This window comes from Cinclus cinclus, chromosome 1 (assembly GCF_963662255.1).
Source record: "Cinclus cinclus chromosome 1, bCinCin1.1, whole genome shotgun sequence".
Lineage (NCBI taxonomy): Eukaryota > Metazoa > Chordata > Aves > Passeriformes > Cinclidae > Cinclus > Cinclus cinclus.
In genome coordinates, this window is record NC_085046.1 from 53,755,089 (window position 1) to 53,774,368 (window position 19,280).

Genomic DNA, 19,280 nt, shown 5'->3' on the forward strand with positions numbered 1-19,280 from the left:
TTTACCTAGAGGATGGCTTTGCCACAAATGTAAATGAAATCATACATTCACTACACTATTATTACATTTGCTAGAGTTCAATGCTGAAGGACAAGAAACGATTTCTTTTTTACAACTAAAAAAAACATGCAACTGTCTAATACTATGTTAGGCTGTAATTATTTCCCAAACCTTCTATGCACCTTTAATGTTTAATACAAACTTAAATTATTAGCAAACACAAGAGAAACATTTTCACCTCCAGCTAACAATTTCTGGCTTACTTCACATAGTCGAAATTCAGATGACACTTGGAACACAGAAATTAATTTCTGCACTACAGACCTATTTTTACACTTCAGAATTAACACAGATGATAAACCATGAACATCACTTCCATTATACACTCAAAATAATACTGATATTTGAAATAAATTGCACTAAAATAACGCCCAGCTACAAAACAATTCAAAGGCAAGAGAATCTTTTCGCCAAACCCCAGCTAAAGGAAGAATTTTCACATACTGCTACTGAATTCAACTTTTCCCCAGAAGTTAGGTATATGTTCACACCAAACTTTAAATCTTGAATTCTGAATGCATCCTTTCGTGAGTGCCAAAATCTATTATGTACCAGCAATTTTAAAACATTTCTTTAGTAGACTTTTTTAGAGAAGGAGTCTCCTTAGACCAAACTCTTCTTTTTTCATGAACTAATAAATTATTTCAAAGATCAAATTCCTGCAGTTCACTACATCACCAAGCAAACAGCTGAAGAGCAAGAATAAATTAAAACAATGCATTAGCCTGATCTACCATATAGTTTTATATCTATTTTCCAAAGGAAATAACAACAACCATTATAAAAAGGAAAAAACAATCCCAAAAGCAAATGTCTGTCACAACTCACCTATCAGTTTCTTTATCTTCAGGCAGCGTGGGAGGCAGAGGCAAGGGTGGCAGTGTGGAGGTCGGTAGTGTAACAATTCGATCTTTCTCCTTGGCTGCTACACTTGGTGTGCTCGGTTTGCTTTTCTCTTTTACTGGGACGGGTGGCTGTTTCACAACAGTCAATTTATTCTCTTTTACTGCTGCAGGCTTCTGTTTAGTAATTTTGTCTGCAATTAAATTATTTTCCGCTTTTGTTTCAGGAAGCGAGACCTTTGCTTTTGCCTTGTCGTTTTTCAGATTTGCACTGCTTGTAGGAGAAGGTGTGTGCTCCGTTTTGATTTTCTTCAGGTCCTTAACATTGTTCACTTGAGGTGTGCTTACAGCAGTGTCAGTGTTTCCCTTAGTAGGTGTTGAAGTATTGGAAGCTTTTGCACTGGCTTTGGCTGCCTCAGCAGCTCTTGCTTTTTTGTTTTTGTTCAGCTCAGCAGCCAGGCTACTCTTCAGAGTCAATGTACTAGGAGAAATACTTGAATGACGACTTCTGGATCTAGACAATCTGTGTCTGCTACGAGACCTGGAGTGCCTTGATGAATATGGACTTCTGCTTCGAGATTTTGCCGATCTCCTGTTTCAAAAAAGTAAAGATTTACCCAGGTAAAATTAAGTCTAGCTGCTTTCCTAGCACACCTACCTTTTGACAATTTACATTTCTAAAATCAATTAATATCACCATGCTCATAGAATAAACAGAAGTCTATGAAGTAGGAAAGACCATGCATTAAAAAAAATAATTGTACGGGCTTCTGTTAGGAAACATTAAAACTCTTAGATGCAGTTTCTCCTCTCACAGAACTGCGAAATACAATACTTCTGTACAATGCAAGAAATGTTCTGCTTTCCTCACTACCTGAGCAATATTTTTCTCCTTAAAGAAAATCTCAATGTATGCAACTTGTACAAACACCTTTAGTATTTACAGTATTTGAGAGAGATTCAATTGACTACATAGTCAGAATTCAACAAAATGAAATTAGAATAACAACAGGACAAGAGAAATCTAAACAACATTGAAGCATTAATTGTAGAAACTTCTGAATTTTCACTTCCATAAATACCACTGAAATAAGTTAACTGAGAAAAAAATTGGATACTAAAGAAAAAATATTGAATAATAAATGCTGCAATGTAACCAACTGAAAGAGAGCTTTCCGTTTTTGAAATTCAATTGTAAAAGTTCAAAAAGAACCAAAACAACCTCCCCCCTCCCAAAAAGCCCAATATTACCCAAAGTACCCAATATTTGTTACAGCTATTGATAAGCAAACATAACCCACAAATGAACCTATGCTATAACTGCATCTGAATGCAGACACTAATAACAATTAAAAAATCTAAGCTGTCTACAAAATCATAGCAAGAAAATTTTCTAAAATGGGGGAGGGGGGGATGTCAATCTTAAACTTCTACTGTACAACAATACAATTTCATATGAATGCCTTCTCATTCAGAATTTTAAGGGATATTCTAATTTGCCTACTACTAGTTTTGAGTCAGTTGCTCATTAAGAAATAAAGGGAAAAAAATTAATTGAGCTGAAAGGCATGGAACAAGTAAAGTAGCCTAATCCATTGTTACCACATAGTAATGTTACAAAATATATTAAATCAAATATAGGGGTTTTAATTCATTTTATCATACCAAGAATAACAAGGATTTTCATCAGATTTACAAGTACTTTCTTGATTGAAGTTTGATGGAAATTTATTTTGCTTATTGTTTGAAGAGGAAGAAAAAGCATGCTCATGATTAAAAATGTATTATTTATTTATAGGATTATTTATCAGTTGAACAAAGAAAAATTATCAAGCAGTAGCAAAAATAAGACTCCCTGAAGATTCAAGAACTTCAGAGTTCAAAGGATGGCACCAGTGTAGGGAGGTTGCCAAAACAAAAGGAAACAAAAAACCCAGACAAAACTAACAAAAAACCAGAAACCTGATAAACAAAAAGAATGCCAACTACAGTCACTATGATCAGGACTACCCATCCCACACCAAATTTAATTTTACCGACAATTAATTCAGTTTTAATTATCAACATAAGAAATTACATCTCAGTGCTTCAACTGAACAAATATTTAATCTACTACAATAGTATTTCTTTTGTGTGGAATACTGACTAATTTCTAAATTTACATTCTCTTCTTTTTATAATGCAGGAACTCTTACCCAACAAAAAGTCACTCAGATCAAACAAAAAGTGACTGAAAACAATGTGTATGCAACTGTATAGTACAGCACAAGCTTCAAAATTCTACAAGTGAAATTGAGCCAAATGGCTAGAGACACATGAAAGAAAAGAACCAAATCCCAGACAAAGATAACTCTTGGAAACTAGCAGTTCAATTCTATGCCAGGAAGCAGGTTTTATAGGATTTTCTGGCACAGCAGGGTAACAATGACAGAGAGTAGCAGTAATAATAATGAAAATTATAATCCTACAGGTTTTCTTCACTTTAATTGGAAAAAGCCTCAAAATTCTCTTCTAACAATTTTCAACCAAAATCAAATGTTTGGTTCACTCTGTAAAGATATATGTTCTTGTCTAATAAAGACCAAATAAAATCATAATATTGGGTGCAAAAATTCCATTGAAAACTCACTTCTACTCAATTATGAACCATGTTGCTGAAGTAATATTTCTCATTTTGAAGATCTAAGTACTAAATCCTGTAGAATATTTTCAGGTTTGGCCAAACAGGAGTAAAACTAAAAAGGTAACAAAGCTCCATCATACAGAATTAAGACAATGTAGCAGGGAGAAAAAGGGAAAAAAAATTAGAAAATACACACACTTTAAATACTAAACCAGAGCTCTCCTCACACCTGTCTCACCTTTGGAGAGGAATTACTGTAGATCTCAAACAGAAGTGTTACTGCTGCGGATCTGCATCTGCCCTGGAATCAGTATAATTACATTTCTCCAGCATCAAGCACAAGGCTAATATTCCCTGTTAGTCCTAAACTGACTTCTATAAATGGTGCATCATTTGCAAGGATGTCACTGACCTGTCTTGGAAAAAAAATCTTCTTGCACAACCTGTTTATAAATCAGTTATTTCAGACTGATTCTCTTTCCAATTACCTGAGGAACATAACCTGCAACCCAAGTACTTCACTGCAACCTGTACTAAATTTAGAACATGCCCTAAAGGTCTCAGAATAAGCCCTATTTATTTTATGATATGGGGTTTCTTGTTTGTTTCAATTGATATCTAACAAAGAAAATAATTATGTAACTAACAAATACAGACATGATTTTGCATGCTCTAGAAAAGAGAAGCAGCAGCTTAGAACAACACAGTTGCTGAGACACCACTGATTCTAAGACCAGTTCTGTTCCACTTTGGTACAAAATAAAACAGGTTGGTTTAATGCACTACTAAGGATAAAATGGAAAAATCTGTTCAAATCAGTGATAACTAATTTGATCACCTGATCACCTACCATAACTCAGTGAGAAAGAAGCAGTTTTGAAAACCTAGGACAAAAATAGCCTAAACTTGTATACTTCAAAAAACAAGTAGCAATTGTCAGTGGATTGATGTCTGCACTTCAGTGATACTAATCAAGAGAGTTGGGACATGAACTTGAATTTATGCAAGCCCAGCTAAAAAAACCCAAACCCAACCATCATCCATCGTAGGTTTCACACTCCACATAACAACTGCACAAGTTTTTATGTCAGAACTGCATTAATGTGGGAGACAGCAGATACATATGCACACAAATAGTTAAGTTTCAGTCCCAGTACCTGTTACAGCCCTTAAAAGCAGATCAAAATTATAGCAGCTTAGTTATGAAATATGTTGACTGATTATAACCTCTGCACTGGAAATTAAAGCCTTTCCATTATTTATGTCAGAAAAAAAGTATATTACCTATATATAGTACCTGTAGCACCCCAAAAAACTTAGCAGGAATCCCCTGCTGTTCCTGAACCACTGAGCTAGACCCTACATTTTTAACTAAACAGATAAATCCTGAATTTTAAGTAAAAAGCAGATTTTTCAAAGTGCTAGTCATTTGGGTTACAATTATAAAACCTGCTGTTTTAATAAGCCTAATAATCTTTTCAAACACTCAACTATCACTTTCTTACATCTGTGTAGCTCAGAAGTCTCAACAGACTAGACAACTTGTGTACAAGTTTTCACCTATAAAAATGGCACAAATCCAAAAATACAGACGCATTTACAAGCTTTCCCTCAAAAGCTTATACAGCACTCAGAGTGGAGAAATACTGCATCATACATAATAAAACCAGCTAGCTCGCTCTGCTCAGACCTCACATTTGACATGAAAGATGAAGTCACAGCAGCACAGAAATGCACTCACACAACAGCCAGTGTCTGCCAGTTAATAGGACCTAGTGAAACCCAGAAAAAACATCAGGCCAGACATCGGAAATACATGGTCTAAATCTTCCAGCAGGTCTCTATTAAATGTGTACATGCATACACATATATGTAAAAAGCCTTATCTGACATCTGACACCTGACACCAACTACTGCAGATGCAGTTGGCAGCTTGTGTTTAACACAGTAAAAAGGAACACAATAAAAAAAGCAACTGCACAGATCTGCACCGCAAAAAGCAAATACATTGAACAACGCAATTCCAATTCCTCTTCCTGAAGTAAGGAGAAATCAGGAAGTTTATTAAAACTAAAGGCCACATTTCACTCTCTTAAACAAAAGCACAAGCTGCTAACACATAAGAGGAGAGGCTAGTAAGAAGCCTAAGTTACTAAGAAGGGAACTTTCCTTTGATGCCTCTCTCTATTTGCACCCAGAAACTCTGCCCTATTTTAGAGTACCTTTGCCTCTTAAGTCATTAATAGTCTTCTATCAGCATCTTGAATTAACTTCACACGAGTGTAGATCCCTACAGAGAGGACAACTTCACAACACTTCATGACACTTGCAAAATCCCTTCTTAGCCATATACAAATGATAGTGTGTTTTTATATAAGAAAGAGACAAAAAGAAAAAAGAAAACCAATGTGCCTCAAGACCATAAATATCAGTAGTATAAGTTCTAAAGCTTTGTCTCTTCCCTAGAGATGGCAACAAAGAAGCCAGTGAGAACAACTGACTAGCTGCAAAAAGACATGGAAGAAATTAAATTTTAGCTATAGCTATAAAATAAAAGGAAAACAAACAAAAATCAAAAAACTGAAACCAAAAACCCAAACAAGCAAAAGTTAATGTATTACCTTCAAAGCATATAGGAGAAGATTCAAAATTTAAAGAAAGTGACAAAGGAAGAAAGCACTAGTAAGGAAGACACCCTGAAACCAAAACTCCACATTTCAGACCAAGGAAAATAATGCCCTCAAAGACGGGAAAAAAAAGTTGGTCTAGGTATCATGGTTCTTTCCTTCCAATTTTTTTGTTTTTTCCCTAGGACCCAACATTTCACAAAACAAACAGGTATTCATTGTTTCTCTGCTTCATACAATGTACTTATTTACTTTAGAAAAAAAAAACAACACTTAAGAGATCAAAAGGTTTTGAAGTAGAGGTTTCAAAACTGTTGCATTTCTCCTTCCTTATAGGCGTCATTTTATTGCACCTCACTGGCTCACTAATAAATTACTAAACAGCAAATTTACTGATTAATTTAACTAAAGAAAAATGTCCACTGATATGATACCACTTATATTGTTGAGCAGAGAATGAAAGAATTCCAAATAGTAGCTTAGAACACTTTTACTGTCTTGATATTTGAATCCATAGAGGAAAGAAAACTGTTACTACATCAGATTTCCAGGAATATGTTTTATTCAGCTTAAACGGTTTTTCTTGACATGCTACCTTTCTAGGTGTGTGTTTCCGTCCCCTTTCAATACCTCCTTAATACAAAAAAAAAGTTACATTTTATTGACAAATCAGAACATTTATTTCAATTATTATTAATTATATTTATAATTAATTCTCATGTTTCCAAACCTGAAAACATATTTTCTTTTAAACTGCTTTAAGAGCAAGCTAAATCCATAGTGCTAGCGGCCAGCTACATGTTACCTAAGTGAAAACAATTTAGTAGCTGAAATACATAAGGGTGTGTAAGCTGAACAAGTGAACTAACTTTGTTAGTCACTTTTTAACAAGGCATAACACAAAGGGATTTATGAAAACATGAAGGCAAAACCAAGAAACCTAACAGTCCAAAAGAAGTTAAGACAACCACTGCAGCCCAGCTCTTTCTTTAACCCCCAGGTAATGCTGGACTACTGACTAAGCACTGCTATCTTTCCCTGCACAGCAAGTGTATTTGGAAAGAGACCTAAATTTAATCAACTGGCTTCACAACAGACCTTCCAAGACATTTACAATCCCTTGGTAACATAAACCACTTTGACAAAACATTTTAGCTCACAGAATAGCTTTTCTATGTTGCTCTAGCAGGCAAACAGAGTTCATTTCTTTAAGCCATTACAGTAATAGTATTCTTTCACTTGATACCATATTCATTAATTTTATTTATTTTCTCTAGCTCCTAGCTCAAGGTTAAATTCTATGCAGCTCTGCAACCAACCTCCTACTCAGCTGCTTTGTATACAAAGACTACATAACTTTACTGATTCAAAATGTAAATTTTTAAAAAGGTCTCTAATACATACTGGAAAACTGAGCTGGGCTTTTGTTTCTTGAACATACTTTAAAACCTTCTATTTTCATGTAAGAACCTGGCCTACAAAGAAATCATCCAGCAAAAGGCCAAGCCAACTCAAAATCTGTGTTTTAAACATATTTGAAGCTAAATTTTTCAAGTGAAATTTCCTTTTTCAAATAAGGAAAGAAGCAGCAGCATAAAGGAAAGGAAAGGAAGATGAGCAAAAGGCAAAGGCCAGCCATGTGCACAGGAAAAATTAGCTTCTTGAAACAGTGAAAGCCTAGCGTGGTCCATTTTAAATTTGGCAAAATACAGTTTTACTAAACAAAACTGGAGAGCTTAAATTTTTTAAAATATATTTTTAATAATCAAGGGGGGGAAGTCAAACTCTTTCTTAATCCTTTAAATTCAAAAGCAGTAGAATTACTGGAATGAAAGTTATTTTCATATCCATGTATGGCACCATGGCTTTCCCATTTACTAGCCGAGTATATATTTTGCTGTTCTCCCTACACTTGTGATTTTGCACATAAATGACCCATATTTTTCAGAGCCTCACTACTACAGACTAGCTAACAATACAGACTGAGATGATGCTTTAGTACCAAAATGAAAAGAAATCTTGTATCTTTCCTGTAAGCAACATCTATGCACACCATAGTACTATGCTAGTAGTGCCCTACCCACTTACTTTCATCTAAGCAGATGGGTAGGTGTATCCAAATTTGGAAAAATGTGATTACTCATTTATACTGCTTACTGAATTAAATGTGTGATCACATAACATATGACCTGACTCTGGAAACTAGCTTAGCATAAAATTGTAGGAAACAAGAAACTGTGTCTGCTTCTTTTGTCAACCACGGGGTTTGGTTGAGAATTTTTTTTTTTTTAATCCAGCCATTTTTCCTGCAGAGAAATAAATACCTCATACTTTCAGAAGAATCTCCACTCTAATAATATGCACGCGCTAACTTTAGAACAGCTGTGTTACCCTATCCACAAGAAAATAAAAGTAATAAAAATCCACCAACAGCAAGTAAAGCTTCCACTGACAAGTGAATACAGCTCAATCGGTTTATCCAAAACACAAACTTTTCCATCTATTACAATAGAAAAGGCAGTTAGTCTATCATTCAAAGAGAAATCATGAAGTATGGAACACATATCCAGTGTCTTTGCTTCTCCTCAGAACCCACAGCCAAACATCAGCTATAAAGCAAAGTCAGTACTGCAATTCAAACCTCAACAGCAACAATGCACTGTTGCTGCTTCAAACGAGCAAAGCTGACTTCACTTATTTCTCTTCAGCTGTTTACTAGAAGTTTCTCTCTTAGCAGCTCAGACACTTAGATTAAAAAACCACCACTAAACACACGGGCTTTCCAAGTATGTTAGAACTGCATCGCAATCATTTTCTATATACCAAAATGACTGGGTACTTTACATAACATTAGAGAAGACACATATATGAGACATAAAATGAAAAGAGCAAAAAGACTTGCAGGCTGAAATAGTCACATACAAAGTTCCTACTGTCTGGACATCACTGCAGCTTGGTACAAGCCCGGAATTAAGCCTTTAAATCATTCAGATGAAGAACACAGGTGCTGTAAGAAGCTGTTGCCTCTATGAAACTGTAATATTCTGTCAAGTCTAAGGCCACTGTATCATTGTCAAACAGGACAGCAAAAATGTTCAGCTTTTTGGTTGTAGGACGACAGAGCAAAGCAAAAAGTGATTATTACATAGTTTTGAATGGTTAAAAACAGTAAAAACTCCTCCCTTTCTATTTCCCCACTGCCATTGCAATACACATTATGATCAATAGCTGTATGGAAGGAAAAAAACACTGACTTTCATTTCTCCACACCAGGTAAACATTATCAACAACTGATTTCATCTTCACACTTGAGGTTTCTTTTGTTTTCTATGAAAGTAACATCTTTGCAATCAATGCCCCATTAGGACAGACATACAATCTTTCTACATATAGAAACCTCTATAACCTCTCTTTTTCACTCAGCCATTCCAATCCCTTTCCTGCAAATCTGACAATCTGTATATATTTGTATGTAAGCAGTTAAAAACTAAACACAAATTACAATGCAACTGGAGGGACGAAGAAAAACTGGGGAGTCACAAAGCTGACTCCTAGAAAGAGATCTGCAGGCTCAAGAAAAACTTACTCACTACAAAGTAAATTCCAAAATCAGGAGATTTAAACTCTCATTCTTCAAATCACAGGCCCACTGCACTCCAACAGAAGAAGAATACTCCTACAAACCTCTACTACAGCCCAGATTGTCAGTGCATAAGACAGAACCCTGAACGTAACTGGGCTGTCAATCTGACTATTCCTAAATACTGACCTATTCCTAAATACAAACCTCATAAACATAATTCCATGCATCATTATTAGCTTTCTTATTCCAGGATATAAGCAACTACAGAAAATAATCTGATTCTTAGGGTGTTTTAATCAAACTATGCACATAATATTCCTGCTATGCTATTATTAAAGCAATCTTGAAAGTGTATTTTAACCACTTGTAAGAGACTCAGAGAAGAACAGCATGATGTTTTCTGAGCAATTACAGTGTTTTCTTCCAGAAACACCCTACTACACACAAAATTATTCCATACTACCATGCTTTTAGACAATCGCAGTTCTTATCCCAAAGCACTTTGGCTCTATCTCTCTGAACAAAGTAGGACACAGCTTTGTTACTTTGCTCTTTAAACAGCATTTGATGCACACCCCAGACAGCAGACTCTACCAAGAGCCAGTGAAACATGGAACTGCTTTATCATGTTCCCTGGATACACTACAGGACACCCCAAATGGTGGTCAAAACGAAGTCTTTACTAAAAATACCAGAGAACAGTTCTCAGAGAACCCACCAGGTAATGCTTTCTAAACAAAATTCTTGTCAGTGGAACAACACATTGCTGGATACCTTTAAAATTAAAGTCCAGACATGAATTTAAGTAGGTCTACAGAACAACGAGGCAATAGTAAGATTGCAATATAGGAAATAAAAATCTTCAGTTATAAACACATGCTAAGCAAGTACTTTTAAAATTTCAGGTTATTTTTCTGCAAGTTAAAATATTCTGAAGAGCTTTAATTCCACAACACGGTTTACATCTGATTACAAAGATGCAGCCCACACTTCCTCACCACATAAAGTTCAAAACCTCAAGCAATGCTGACCTTTACACCTTGAGTTCCCACTAACACTGAAGAAAAATCATCTGCAAGCATACATTAATTATGCACACACGCATAACCTTACCAGGAAAAGAAACCTGTGTTTTTCATAGGTTATTTAAAGTACAAGATAATTTATCAAAGCACGACACAGACTCAATTTTCTAGCAAAACAGAAAGCCCAAGTCCTTCTCTAGACCTCTAAAAAGAGCAAGAAAACACTTGTAAACACAAACTGTCAGTCAGCTGGTTTTCTCTTTAGATTAGCAGAAATTAAACCAAACCCAGATATATTCAATATTCATTTCGATATGCATCCTATTTTACCCAGGAACAGGACACATAAAAATGTACCACAGAACGTCTGTACTTTTTAAGCAAAGATTTAAAAATCAAAATTGGTCCTTCAGAAAACCTGCCCTCCAAGAAGCACCTTCTTTCAGTCACTCTCATTTGAAAATGCTCTTGTGCCCTTTAACATGTAAAAGCCTTTTCCCAACCAGGTGGTCTCCCACGGAGAGAAACCAGGCACAGAAGTGTTACAGGCACCCTTGTCTCCCTTTCTCCCCCACAGACAGGACAGGAAGATCTTTGTACTCGTCCCTCTTCCCGGCCCCTCACCCCAGCTTTCTGGCAGCAAAAGGGCAAGAGGGAGGGATTGCCACTGGATGCAAATCTCTCCGACCTCTCCTGCATTTCTGCCCCAGTCATTACTCCTCTCCACACACCGGGCCCCCACCCCATCCCACCTTCGCTCCCGGTCCCGGACTTACCGGATAACGGGGCTGTAAGGGCTCCGCGACCGACGCCAGCTGCTGTAAGGGCTGGGCGACACATCACCGCCGCGCTCGTACGAGCTGTGCCGGCTGTAGCTGGGGGATCGACGCCGGCTGTAAGGGCTGAGCGGAGAGCGGGCGCCCACCGGGCTGAGCGACTTGCGGCTGCGCTGGCTCTGCGAGGAGCGGTGCAGAGGAGGGCTGTCATCCCTGCCGGGGCTGGGCGACGAGCGCTGCCGCCGGTACGCCTTGGGCTCGGGCTTATCGTCCCGGTAAGCTTTCGGAGGGTCCTTGTACGCCGACGGCGGTTCTTTAGCCGTTTTAGTCCGGCTCCGGTGGGATTTGCTCTCCCGGTCTTTCCTGCCGCTGCTGGGCGAGGCGAGGGAGCCCTTCCTGCGGCCGTCGCTGCCACCGCCGCTGCTGCTGCTCTTGAGTCCCTCCCGGTCTTGGCTCCCAGTGTGGTTGTGGCGGCTGCGGGATTTGGAGGACGAGGAGGGCTCGGATGCCCCGCGGCCCGGTACCGCCGTCCCCTCCTGCTGTGCCTTTTCCTCTCCCCGCCGGCGATGCTCTCGGTGCCGCTCTTTGGAGCGCCCGCTGCTGCCGCGGTGCTCCCGCCGGGACCGGCCGCTTCGCTCCGCCTCGCCCCGCTGCCGCTGGGTCCCACCGCCCGAGGAGGAGCCCGGACTTCCCCCGCCGCTGCCCCCGCCGGCCGCGCCGCTGCCCAATAGTCCTTCGGACTGGGAGCTCACGTCGTCGTATTCCTCCACCAGCGTGCTCAACCCGCCGCTACCGCGCCGCTTCTCCGCCTCCTGGGTACCCCCGCCGCCGCCGCCGCGACCTCGCCGCCGCTTGTGCCGGGAGCCCGAGCGCCGCTTGCCTCGCGGTCGCTTCCGCTCCCCGCCGTCCCCGCAACAGGAGGAGGCGCCGGTGGCCGCCAGGAAGAGCAGGGACTGTGGCGGCAGCGGCGGCTGCAGTAGCGGGGGCTGCAGGAGCGGGGGCTGCAGCAGCGGGAACAGCAGCGGGTGCGGGGCCGGCGGCGGCGGCTGCGGCTGGGCCGCGAAGCGCTTCCGTCTCCGGTGGTGCAGCCGCTTCTTGTCGGCCGCCGCCTCCACCGCCGCGCTGCCGCCGCTGCCCCAGCCCCGGCTGCCCCCGCTCCCGCCGGCCGCCGCGTCCGAGGTGCTCGGCATCGAGCTCGCTCACGGCCGAGGGCGCGGCCCAGGGAACCCGCCGCCACCGTCGCGCTCAGGGCGCCATGGGGACCTGGCGGCGCCGCGCACACGTACCGGGACGGACACCCGCGGGCCGCGCCGGGGCCTCGCTCGCTCCCGCACCGCCCGCCCGCCTCACATGGAGCCGCACCGATACATACGGGGTCGGGCTGAGGCCGGGGCTGGGCGCGCTGCCCGATGCGGCGGTGGCGGAGCTGCACCGGCAGCGTTCCACAGGCCGGCGCGGCCTCTCCCGCAACACGGAAGTGTCTACTGGAGGCGGCGGCGGCTCCTCCTCACTTCATTCCGGGCCGCGGGCGCCGCCGCGCAGGGACATGGACACCGGGCGTGGGCCTCCTCCACCTCTTCCTTCAGCCGCTCCCGGCAGGGCGACTGGGTCAGGTCAGGCCGGGCCGCCTCCGGGCGAGGTATCCGGGGCCCTGCGCGGCTCCGATCCCGGTTTTCCTGCCTGGCAGAGGGCGCACGTGTCGGGACCGCTCCCGCGCCGCCGGTGCCCGGGAGCGCTCTCTCGGCCTCGGCACCGCCGCGCGCGGGTGACACACGCACCGGGGGGGACACGGACACGGCCCGGCGGCACGCGGCGCATGCGCGACGCCGGAAGCGGGAGGGGGAACGCGCGCCGCCAATCGCGCGAGACGCTGCCGCCTTCGCCCGCATGCCCGAGAGCCGCCCAGCTCTCGCGAGACTTCACCCGGCCCTCCCCCTGTCCCCGGCGCCTCTCGCGGTAACTGCGGCGCGGGGCCCGTGAAGTTCTGTGCCGGGGGATTGGCGATGGCGCTCGGAGAGGGATGGGGTGCGCGATCGATCTTGGCCCTCCGGGCACCGTGCTTGTCCCTCTCCCGGTGCTCTCTGGAGGCAACGGGCAGAAACCGATGCACAAGAAGTTCTACCTGAATACGAGGAAGAAGTTTTTTACTGTGTGTGTGACCGAACACCAAAATAGGCTGCCCAGAGAGGGCGTAGAGTGTTCCTTACTGCAGGTGCTCCAGAATTGTCTGGACGCATTTCTGTGTAACATGCTCTAGGATGACCCCGCTTGAGCAAGGAGGGTGGACCAGATGAGCCACTGTAGTGCCTACTCACCCGTTCTGTGAGCTGGAGCAGGGCGGGCGCTGTGTCGGGCTCTGGGAGGTGGTGTAGGAAACCCGCCCGTCCCCAGGTGGTTTTCCCTGCTTTTATTGTACCTACGCCTTGGATATCGACTGGGGGGCGTCAGAGAAAACCTCTTCAGAAAAAATACGTGTGTTACTCTGAAGCAGTGAAGCCACTTCTCCGCCTCATAAAAAGTACTTTGTTGTTGTTGTCTTTCACTACTGAAATGAAGTACAACTTAGGATATTTTAAGTTTCCTTCCAAACTTTCTGATTTCATGCTCTAATGAAAGATTCAAGCTCGTTTTTTCCTTTTTCTGCCTGTTCTATCATTTTGCCTTTTCACGGTTTTATTGAATTTCATGACTGGAGGTGTAACTGCTGAGTGTGCCTCAGCTCGGCTTCTTGGGCTGACTATCTTCTATTAGGCACATCTGCTATACCATCATGAATGTTGTGAGCACTTTAAAAGCAGAATCTATTGTCTTTTTTTAGGGATTTAATAGTTTTCTGGCCACCTTGCTATCTAATTGTTGTTAGCTAGCTTATACATACGGGTTGCATTTGTATAACACAATGCAAAAATAAAAGACCAAAACAAAGGAACCCATCTCTTTTTCACTGTTGTATTTCAGCTCCTTACATCACTGTTTCCTCTCCTTTTCTAAACCCAAGCAAAAATATTCCACCTGTCCTGTGTGGTGTCTGCTATCCAGCAAATCTCCTTTCACAAGTATGTTCAGTACTGCACCCTTCACCTTTCTGTTCCAACTCACGTTTCTCCAAATGTTGTCATCAAACGCTGATTGCATAGTTCTCTAGTTGTACACACACACACAGAGGCATGTGCGCTTTCCTTCAAGCTTCCTCTTAAGGTGTAAGTTGCTTGGAGAACAACCAAGTCACTTGTTTTCTATTCTCTAATTATGCACCACAGGATAGCATAGGAAAAAGCCTGATGCGCTGGCCCACCTGCAAGTTCAGGAGAGAAGGTTCCTGACCAAGAAGGATTACTCTAACTTAGGCAGTGATTGCATTCATATTTTGTGTAATTTTGGGTTTTTATCAGCATGCTGTCCCTTATGGAAATACTGTGCCTCTCTTTGCTGTTGGGGAATGGCTTATCTTTCTGTAGTGGTATGGAGGCTGCTTTCAGCTTTGCTGACATCCTTTTCTGCTTACCTTGTATGTGAATATTCAGCAGCTATGAAGAGGTTCTCCAGGGCTGTTGCAGCGCACTCAGCAAAGCCAGTGTGCCATCAGGCCTCTGGCATGTTGGGAAAAAAAAGCCCAGAAAGACAACAACCCTACGTCACAGAGCAGTTGAAGAGACTGTGGATAATTACACAGGACAGATCTGGACAAAGCAACACAGGCTGCAATTTCTAATTTCCCAAGCATTACCTGGTATTTCTGGAGGAGGGATATGTTATTTGAAAGAGCTGTGTCATTAGCAGTAGAGTGCTGGTGTTTCTGCATCTGGAGCAAGCCTCATGACTCCTCAGAGAAGCTTAACTGAAAGCTAAGCTGCTAATGACAGCAAGTTTGCTCTGCCTGGAAATGAGCTACACCAGGTTGTAGGGCAATGTGCCAACAGCAATCATGTTAGCTGTCAGCTGACAGGTGATGGCAGCATAGAATTTGACAGCAGAAACCTATCCATAGATGCCTGATATAAGAAAGCAGACCTGAAACAGATTCCTTACAGAGAATAAAATCCTTCAGAAGCATTGAAGACAGTGATGGCATTGTACCAACTGTTGGATTCACAAAGAGCCAGAAAATTAAAGATGTATTACATCCTGTTTCCACAAGGCTTAGTGTGGAAGAGCAAATAGTAGGGAGAGGAGTTCCAGGTTACGTTTTGGCAGTGTCACCTGCAGTGGTGTGAGAACCAGTACTCTGTAAAGATGGTTGTTCCACAACAAGCTGAAACCTTGTGCCATATGAATGTTGGTTGCAGGGATCTCATCTCTTGCAAGGTATTATATAAGTAATATATGTTCAGCACGTGAAAACAGTGGCAAGCACTAGAGAAAAACACAACTGGAAAGTTACAGCCAAAATACTATCATCTCCAAAAGTATTTTCATGCCAGCTCTAGAAACTGTGCCTTTGGAAAAGCACTTCCCTACCAACCATCCCATGGAGGAAACTTGGACTAACGCTTACGTAATTTAATTTTATTTAAGAAAAAAAAAAACCCTCAGCTCATACTCTTGTTTTTCATTCATATGAAATGCTTTTTTGTATCTGCTCATTAAGCACATTAAGTCTGTTCTGAATAACTGTTCACCATCTTTAGTGAAACACAATTGGTACAAATAGATGCTGAGATAGTCATGGGTAAGGAGGAGGCAGTGCTACATGTCATGGACAATGGTACCACTTTTTTGTTGTTAAGGCTTTTGTTGTACTTTCTTTTTTTAAGAAGTTTCTATGCCACTATATGTAAAAAGTCCTTAGAAATAGCCTTCTGGTGCAGAACAAACTGTCAATCCATCAAGATAAAAATAAGTAAAGGTAGGTAAAGTCTTCAGTAGTCTGAGGATCTTTATTTTTCAGCAGAATTCCTCAGGGCTTGTTTGTTGGCGTGCTAGGCATTTTTTCTTAAGGATGGTTGGTTTGGGTTCTTCTTTTTTTTTTTTGGGGGGGGGGGAAGATTGCTGGTTTTCTCTTTCTCACAAGTGGTAACATGTACCTAGAGTTCTTTAAAGTTTTGTTTTCCATCTTCCAGCATCAACCTGTTTCTTCTCCTAAAAGAACAATTTTTCCCAAGCACTCAGGGGAATTCAGATTTCTAGTTTGTTTTGTTATGTTTTTGCCATTGTCTGGTTGGTTTTAGATAAATATGGAAGTCTTAGAAGATATTTTTACTCTGACATATTGCATGCTTTTACATGTCTTTTAACCATTTTACAGAAAATAGTGTGATGTCTACATATACTGTCTTGTGTAGTCTGCTGGAGTTTTGTTGCTACATCTGCTATTTCTTTGCAACTGTATTTGTATCTTGCCCTAAGATTGTTTATTGTCTAGAGTGCAATAATTCATTTTTTTTTTCCAAGGCCCTGTGGAAAAACTGACTAGATTAACTATATCCATGTTTGTTCTTCTCAACAAGAAGAATGTTGCAATGATCTGGAAACTCAGATGTTGGAAAAAACCAGAAAAGGATAAAGACCTGTGTATTGGCTAACCGGGACACAAGTGGTCTTACCACTGAAATGTCAAATACACTTGAAGAGCTGAGAAAGATCAATGCTGTCTTTAAGTCACTGTTAGACCACTGAGTCTCTGTCTGTTCTGATCATTGTTATTCAGAGAAAGATTAATTCAAAACAGGAACAGAAAAGGCTATGAAGATCATCAGTGAACCAAAATCTCAGTTTCAGAGCAGACTGGCAGAGTGTGACTTGTCTAGTGCAGCAAAGATAGGAAATCACAGTGTTCTATAAATTTAAGTAGAGGCTAGGAAAGGTGTCCCTGCTTATGTCAGGTGGGCTGGAACTACATGATTTTTAAGGTCCCTTCCAATTCAGGCCCTTCTGTGATTCTATGAAAGGAGATGAACACCGAAAAGGAAGGACTGTTTGCCCTAAGAGACAGAGTTAGTGCAGGCAGTTACAAACACAGTTAAAGCACAGCTTTTTTACTTTTAAGCCCAGTCTCTTCTGAAAGAGCTCTATTGTCTGTATATGAGAGACAGTTGCCACTCACCCCAATTCCTTTGGGGAAGCTATCCATTATGCTTCCCAAAGCCATCAGGCTAGAATTCAAGTGGTTGAATTGTTTAGCAATTTTATCCATTGTTGAAGCAGTTTTAGCCATGGATGGAAAGGTGTATACTGGCCTGCACAGACTCAGAGCACAGAGGACTTCCCAGACTTTTAACTACCAAGTTCACAAATATTCAGAACAATCACCTTGTTTCTTAACTCAATACGCATTTCCTCTGCTGACCAAGCCCTGCTTAAATGTACCAAGACCTTTACTCAGCATGCTGGAATCACCTGAGGGAGAAGCTTCATGTGAGGGCTTACTTTGGATTTGACACCAAATGCCTGGTCCCTAGAAAAAGGTCTGTGACTTGGTTGAAGCCACAATAGCTCCCTATACAAATACTCTGACAAATGGTTTTGCAAAAACGTTTCCCTAGAGGTCAGCATACTAAAGAAGATGAAACCAGAAACAGAATTCCCACTGCTTCTGCTGCATGAAATCTGTCATCCTCCAACTGCCCTCACAGCTGCTGCTCTTGAGGCAGCTGTTAACTCTAAAAGCAAACTAAAATAATTCATGCCACTCAAATTTTGGGTTGAAAGCTAACGTTTTTATCAACTTGATATTGCCTGGGAAGATGATATGATAACCCTACACCAAAAGTAGAGAATTCTGCCTCAGAAACTGTGGAAGTTAACTTTTCAGAAGTATCGAACATTCAGAGCAGACAGCATGTATGATGCACAACAGACTGCCTCACTGCTTTACCTCTGTTTTTTCCAATAAGTGCATGAAACAACTTAATTTTTCACATGAACAAGAGCTCACTAAAGAACAAACAAAACAACACCCTTCCCTTCCCTTCCCTTCCCTTCCCTTCCCTTCCCTTCCCTTCCCTTCCCTTCCCTTCCCTTCCCTTCCCTTCCCTTCCCTTCCCTTCCCTTCCCTTCCCTTCCCTTCCCTTCCCTTCCCTTCCCTTCCCTTCCCTTCCCTTCCCTTCCCTTCCCTTCCCTTCCCTTCCCTTCCCTTCCCTTCCCTTCCCTTCCCTTCCCTTCCCTTCCCTTCCCTTCCCTTCCCTTCCCTTCCCCCTCTCCCCTTTTCTGCCTCATCTCTCCCTATTAGTACACACCTAGAACTCTCTGAAGAGAAATCTTCCCAGCCCTACACTAGCAGAAGGCACTGAATATCCCTAACCATCTCCCAGCCTAGCCACTGGCTCTGTCACCTTGTGGGAAGGAGGTGTGTATCTCCTGAGGGGGGTCAGGACTGTGGAACACCTCAAGATAAAGGCACCATCTGCAGAAATTTTGCAAAAAGCAAGTGTCATGCGGTTTTCTAAAACTCATCAGTGTTCAGCTGAGAGAGGTTTTCCCAGGATGGCAAAATGCCACATCGCTGACATTAGCCAGGCTCAAAGATCAAGCCTTCAGTCTGGTGCAGGATGTGCTTTTCATCTAAATGGTTGCAAACCTCTTGGAGGTGAGCAATACCTGCTCATTTTCCCATTAATATTCTGTTTTGCCCCTTGTGCTCATTTTCAGAAATGTCTGGTCTGTGTTCTATGAAAGAACATACTAAAATACAAGAGCCTGAGGACAGCAGCACTCCCTCAGGGAAGGCCCATCTGGCCCAATACTGTCTCCAAAGTGTCCAGACACCAGTGTAGGAAGAAGAGCACATGAGCACTGAAGCGTAGTC

General features: G+C 42.1%; 1 protein-coding gene across 1 annotated transcript in view; it reads right to left on the reverse strand.

The window, feature by feature from the left end:
- The window catches only part of CDK13 (cyclin dependent kinase 13), a 43,866-nt gene extending 31,140 nt beyond the window's left edge, over positions 1–12,726 (reverse strand). Inside the window, exons 1-2 of the mRNA XM_062491644.1 lie at positions 11,537–12,726; positions 889–1,494 (exon numbers count right to left, since the gene is read on the reverse strand). Coding sequence (XP_062347628.1) covers positions 889–1,494; positions 11,537–12,726 — 1,796 coding nt within the window. The remainder of the gene's footprint in view (positions 1–888; positions 1,495–11,536) is intronic.
- Positions 12,727–19,280: the final 6,554 nt, after the last annotated feature.